This window comes from Pleurodeles waltl, chromosome 6 (assembly GCF_031143425.1).
Source record: "Pleurodeles waltl isolate 20211129_DDA chromosome 6, aPleWal1.hap1.20221129, whole genome shotgun sequence".
NCBI lineage: Eukaryota > Metazoa > Chordata > Amphibia > Caudata > Salamandridae > Pleurodeles > Pleurodeles waltl.
The window spans coordinates 72723080-72729927 of NC_090445.1; the positions used below are offsets into that span (position 1 = coordinate 72723080).

A 6848-nucleotide genomic window follows, 5' to 3' on the forward strand; every position below is an offset into this window, starting at 1 on the left:
CTCTGTGTACAACCCCAGCGTGTTTGTCCACTGGTAATCTGTTTCCTGTTTGTTCACACAAAGGTTGCTCTGCTTTTACTTTCCTGTTTCCTGTGCCTATCCATAGCTGTCCTTTTCGTGTATGCCTTTAGCTGCTCCTCTGCCCCAGTGTACTACCTCTTTAGGATACTCGGTGACCTCAAGGGGTGTCCCAACCAAAGTCCTGATCAGACCCGCCCGAAACCGTGACACTTGGTGCCACAGGCTCCAATGCCCACACCTTCTATCCTGGGTGGTACTCAGTCAGGACAGCCTTCTGGTCATGCCATTGTTGCTGTAACTCTTGGCTTGCCTGAAGGTTTTTAGTGGCCTTTTTCATGTACTCGGCCATTCTTGGTCTTAGACCAAGTACATAATCTACAATGTCTTGTTTGGGGGGCTTCAAGTGTTGCTCCCACCCCTCCTTCACAAGTACAAGTGGACCACTAACAGGGTGACCAAAAAGGAGTTCAAATGGGCTGTATGTAGCCCACTCCCTTCTGGGGTACCTTCCTGTAGGCAAAAAGGAGGCATGGCAATAGGACATCCCATCTCCTTCTGAGCTTTTCCCATGAACAACCAATCCGTTTGTCTGAGGGTGGTGCGGTGTGGTGAATTTGTATGTTACACCATATTCCTTCCACATTGCCTTCCAGTATGCAGACATGAAGTTACTACTCCTGTCTGATACTACCTCTTTAGGGAAGCCCACCCTGGAAAATATTCCCAGGAGGGCCTTTGCCACTGCAGGAGCTGTAGTGGCCCTTAGAGGGATGGCTTCTGAGTATCTAGTGGCATGGTCCACTACCACCAAGATAAATCTATTGCCAGAAGCAGTAGGAGGGTCAAGGGGGCCAACTATGTCACCCCAACCCTATCAAAATGGCACCCCAACCACAGGCAGTGGGATCAAGGAGGCCTGGTTTGTAGTGGGTACCAAAGGTACTTACACCTTATACCAGGTCCAGTTATCCCTTATAAGTGAAATGTAGTCAGTGTCTAGAAGTCAGGCTGTCTAGGGGAAGCTGTAGCTGAGCAGCCACGGCTGAACTAGGAGACATGCAAAGCTCTTGCAATACCACTATAGTCACACAGTACCCACACACATGAATGAAAATACTCAGTGCTACAAAAATAAAGGTACTTTATTTTGGTGACACAAATGTCAAAATTACCTTAAAGACTATACTCCCTTAGGAGGTAAGTAATATATACTATATACTAGTATCCAAAAGCAGGTAAGTAAACAGTTAGAAAACAGTGCAAATAGTGAAAATCACAATAGATTGCAATGGGCCTAGGGGGAACACAAACCATATACTAAAATAGTGGAATGCGAAACTCGGTTTTCCACCTAGGCAAGTTTAGTGTGTAGAGGGGTGCTGGGAGTGTAAGAAAATACCGCAGGTAAGTGGTAGAGCCCACCCCAGGGCCCAGGAAAACAGGAGTAAATCACAGTAAGTTTCCGGAAACACACATGAAGTCCTGATAGAAGATTATGCAAGAACCAGAAGAGAATGCAAAACACCAAAAATTGATTCCTGGATCTGAGGACCTGTGGAAGCAGGGGACAAAGTCCAAGAAGCACTGAAGAGTCCAGGGAGAACAGGAGCCCCTGCTAACCCAGATGAAGGTGCAAAAGAAGAACCACCGGTGAGAAGACAAAGTCAGTTATGCACCCATGAAGACAGATGCGGGTTCCTGGTTGGTGCAGAAGATGTCCCACGCCGGATGGATGATTGCAGTTTGGTTTACGTCACTGGATTCTTCCAACAAGCCTTGGCACATGCAAATCTCATGGGACCAGGAGGGACCTGGTGGCCTCTATTCAGGAGAGGGAGACAGAGGGGGCTCTCAGAAACTCAGAGAGCCCTCAGAAGATCAGGCAGCACACACAGGAGTCCCACAGCATGGGGACAAAGAAAGTGCAAATTGAGGCACATGCAGCACGACCCACGCCCCCAGAGAACCACTCAGGAAACTGTGCGTCACAGGATGGAGTGCTGGTGGCATAAGCTGTACTGTGCATTAAGAACTTCTTGGTAGGTCCCACACAAGCCTTGCCAACTGCAAGTCATGCAGTGCACGTGAGTACTGTCTTGCGTGGGGAGGCAAGCTTTTACCTCCACCAAAGTTGGACAGCTGGACCTTGGGAGTGTCGGAGTCATAGTCCACCGCACATGTTGCTGGATCCATGCTCGTCGGCTGGAGAGGGGACCCACACCACCAGTCATCGTTGCAGAGAGGTGCCTGCTGAAGCAGGAAAGTGACTCCGTCACTCCATGAGAGATTCCTTAGGTTCTTCTGGTGCAGGCTGAAGGCAGGCAGTCCTCGGAGGATGCCCGACCTGGAAACTGTTGCAGTTGCTGGCAGGAGCTGAAGTTACAATGTTGCAGAAGTCATCTTTGCTTCTTTACTGCAGTTTATAGAGTTCCTGGAGGGTTCAGTTGTTGTTTGTCTGTAGAAGATGAAGTAAAGGATGCAGAGGATTCCTGCTATAGTCTTGCAATCTGAATCTGAAGAAACACCCAGAGGAGAGACCCTAAATAGCCCTGAAAGGGGGATTGGTCACCTAACCAGGTAAGCACCTATCAGGGGAGGGCTCTGATGTCACCTGCTGGCACTGGCCACTAAGATGCTCCCAGAGTGCCCTGCCACCTTGGAATCCAAGATGGCAAAACCCAGGGACACCCCGGAGAAACTCTGGGTGCCACCCCTGGGGTGGTGATGAACAGGGGAATGGTCACTTCCCTTTCCTTGAACCATTTTCACGCCAGAAAGAGGACTGGGGGTCCCTGAACCAGGGTAGACTGGATTATGCAAGGAAGGCACCATCTGTGGCCTTCAAAGCATTTCCAGAGGCTCTGGGAGGCTGCCCCCCCCATGCCTGTAACGCCCATTTCCAAAGGGAGATGATGTACCACCCCTCTCCTAAAGGAAATGCTTTGTTCTGCCTTCATGGGCATGAGCTGCACGAGCAACAGGAGGGCAGAAACCTGTCTGTGAGGTGGCAGCAGCTGGGGATGCCTGGAAAACCTCAGAAGGCTGGTATGGCAGTACTGGGGGTCCTCTGTGGAGCCCCCAGAGTGCATGGGATTGCGCAACCAATACTGGGGGTACAATTGGGGTACAATATTGGGGTACAATTCTGATTTGTTAGACACCTTACATGGCCATATTCCGGGTTAACATTGTGAAGCTGGACATAGGTATTGACCTATGTCCAGTGCACGCGTAAAATGGCATCCAGCACTCATGAAGTCCAGGAAAATGGTCCTGGACGACGTGGGGGCACCTCTGCTAGTGCAAGGGTGCCCTCACACACAGGTACTTTGCACCCAGCCTTCAGGGTTGGAAGGCCTGACATATAAGTGACTTATAAGTGGCCTGGTGCACTGAAAATGGCTGTGAAAGGGTGCATGCACCATTTCACGCAGGTTGCAATGTCATTCCTGCAGAAGCCTTTGCATGGGCTCCCTATGGGTGGCAAAAGCCATGCTGCAGCCCATAGGGATCCCCTGGAACCCTAATGCCCTGGGTACCTAGGTACCATATACTAAGGACTTATAGGGGGGGACCAGTATGCCAATTTGGAGTGAAATACTGGGTTACCAGTATGTTGTGGCAAATTTGGAAACAGAGAAATCATAAGCACTCTGGACCTGGTTAGCAGGACTCCAGTGACAGAGTCAAGCATACTTTCAAAAACATTGAAACATACTGACAAGCAGGCCAAAAACCATAAGCACTGGGGTCCTGACTAGCAGTGACACAGTCCAAACACACTGACATCAGGCAGAAATTGTGGGTAACATGCCAAAAAAAGGGTACTTTCCTACTTTCATGGACCCGTGTCAGCAATCAAATAATGTTACTAACTGCCTCAGTTTGTGCTGGCCCCGAAGCGGGTCTGTATTTTATTTTTATTATATCAAGAGTGAACAATTATTCACTATTGATACAATAATAATGTACTACAGAAGAAGGGTTTAGTGTAGCAGTGGAGGCCATAAAGGAGAGCCGCCACTGGACCAGGGACACCTATCCATCAAACCAATCCATTCACTCAATTATCCATCCTTTCACTTAGCCAGCCCCCTTTCATCCATCTGTCAATCCATTCAATCTTCCATCCATCCTTTCACTCATCCATACGCCATTTCCCCCATCTATCCATCTTTTCACTCCATCCAACAATCATCTTCCCCTTGGCTCATCCATCTATCTACCCTTTCACTCAGCCATCCATCCTCACACCCATCTATCCACCAGTAATTCCATCCATCCATCCATTCATCCCTACATTTCCATTTTCTCTCAGCCATCAATCCTTTCACTCACTCAGCCATCTATTAATCCATCCATCAATTTACCCTTTCTCATCCATTCATCCATCCTTTTATCCAGGCATCCATCTACCCTGCCTTTCACACATCCATCCATTGTGGTACTCATCAATCTTTACATACTTCTTTTCACTCATCCATCCATACTTTCACTCCACCCATCCATCCATCCACTCACCCATCCATTTACCCTTCCATCCATCCTTTCTCTCATTCTACCATCCATCCTTTCTCTCATCATCCATCAACCCGTTCTTTCACTCCATCCATCCATCCACCCTCCCTTTCACTCATATGCCCGCCCTGCTTTTCACTCTTCCAGTCTTAAGTCCAACTTTCACTCACTCATCCATGCATCTGTGCATCCACCATTTCATCCATCCATCACCCATCCTTCCTTACACTCACTCACCCTCCCAAGATAATAATGAGCCTTTGTCTGCCGAGCTGCAGACAGAAGAGGCCCATCAAGAACCCCACCCCACTGTAGCTGCTAAAAGGGAAGAGGGCGTAATAATGACCATTATGCAAAAGCTTAACTGCACACTTACCTCTTAGTCAGCTAGTGCAATTCTTGCCCAGCTGCTTACTTCCCTCTCTGACGCATCTGTGGCTGAGATAAGGACACTCTGTCATGCTCAGCTCAACCAAATGCAGTACTAAACACGTGTTACTGCCAGGAGAGCAGCCCCCTGCACCACTCCTACAGCTTGCCCTCTGTGATGGTCAACAAACTGTTGCCACCGGCTCCCTCCTTGTACTCACTGGCCTGCCCCACCCACAGCCACGGAAGTGAATGGAGCTTAGCCACGTCCTCCCAGGGCCACTGCTCACACACCCCAAAAGCATCAACTGGATCACTTGCCTTCTAATCCAACACTTTCTCTCAGATGACATCACTGCTGTAGCTTGTGCCCGCGGGTCAAGAAAACCTGCAATAGGACATCAGCAAAGTTCACTGGAGTTCACCCAAGAGCTTCAGCACACTTTCTCTGAGCAGTGATTTCTTTTCAGCTCCTGTATTTAGTTCCCTGTTCTTGCCTCTCCCCGAGGCTGGCATGGCAACGCCCCTTTTGCCCATGAACACCAGTCGCACCTAAAGAGTTTATGGTCGAAGAGCTGCGATCGCAGCGGTGCCTCACATGCGGCTTGTCCTCTTAGGCAGAGTGAAGCAGTACCATGCTTTCGGTAAAAGAGCTGCGACCCCAGCAGTGCCTCACACATACCTTGTACTCCTAGCAGAGACAGTCAAGTCGTACAGAGTTTACAGCATAAGAGCTGCGATCCCAGCAGCGCCTCACGCGTACCTTGTACTCTTGGGCACCGACAGTCAAGCAGTACAGAGTTTATACTACACGAACTGCGATCCCAGCTCTATCTCACTAATACATTGTACCTTGGAGCAGTCAGTCATGGTCATGCAGTACAGAGTTTACAGCAAAAGTACTGCGGCCCAGCACTGCCTCACACGTACCTTGTACTCTTGGGCACCGACAGTCAAGCACTACAAAGTTTATACTACACGAACTGCGATCCCAGCTCTATCTCACTAATACACTTGACTAGTACCTTGGAGCAGTCAGTCCTGGTCATGCAATACAGAGTTTACAGCAAAAGTACTGCGGCCCAGCACTGCCTCACACGTACCTTGTACTCTTGGGTATAAACAGTAAAGCAGGGCTGAGTTTTCGGTAAAGAAGCTGCGATCCCAGTAGTGTCCCTCACACACCTTGTACTCTTGGGCACAGACAGTCAAGTCGTACACAGTTTACGGGATAAGAGCGGCGATCCCAGCAATATCTCACACATACCTTGTACTCCTGGGCAGCCTCCTCTACAGGGACGACGGTGTGAGACCGGTGGTCCCTGGACCGGTCACACACCACACAGATGGGCTCCTGGTCATCCTCACAGAAGAGCTGCAGCCGCTGCTGGTGTTTCTCGCAGACGTGCTCCTGTGACTTCAGGGAAGGGAGGTGAAGTTTTAGCATTTCCACCAGGTTTCCCAGCTGCCTGTTAGGCCTGAAGCTTCTCTCTTGAGATGTGGCCCTGCACTGGGGACAGGCGAAGTTTATGTTTACCTCCTGCCAGCATTGTGAGATGCAGAACTGGCAGAAGTTGTGCCCACAGGCTATGATCACCGGATTCTCAAAATACTCCAAACAAATCGAACAAGTGACTTCGTCCTCCAGATTCTGTGACTGGTCTGCCGCCGCCATGATGCAGGAAAGAAACTGCTTTGGGCTCTGCGAGATGTGAAGTGAAAGCATTCCGCATCGTCTCCTTCCTTATACTCCCTTTATTTGAGAGTACCCATCCCATCAGCTAGAGGTCGAAGTACAACAAGCAGTGTGGCTGAAATGCAGCAAAACAGGACCCAGCCCTACTTCTTATGTCTGGACTACAGACAGCTTCCTTCTCATGTAACAGTAGTAGGTCTGCGTGTAGGGGTGGCGGGCATATGCCTTCAAAGGAAATAAGCAC

The 6848-nt window shown here is 49.5% G+C and overlaps 1 protein-coding gene across 1 annotated transcript in view; it reads right to left on the reverse strand.

The window, feature by feature from the left end:
- The window catches only part of LOC138301485 (E3 ubiquitin-protein ligase TRIM39-like), a 188974-nt gene extending 182391 nt beyond the window's left edge, over positions 1-6583 (reverse strand). The window contains exon 1 of the mRNA XM_069241997.1: positions 6176-6583. Within this exon, the coding sequence (XP_069098098.1) occupies positions 6176-6583 (408 nt within the window). The remainder of the gene's footprint in view (positions 1-6175) is intronic.
- Between the last annotated feature and the right edge of the window lie 265 nt (positions 6584-6848).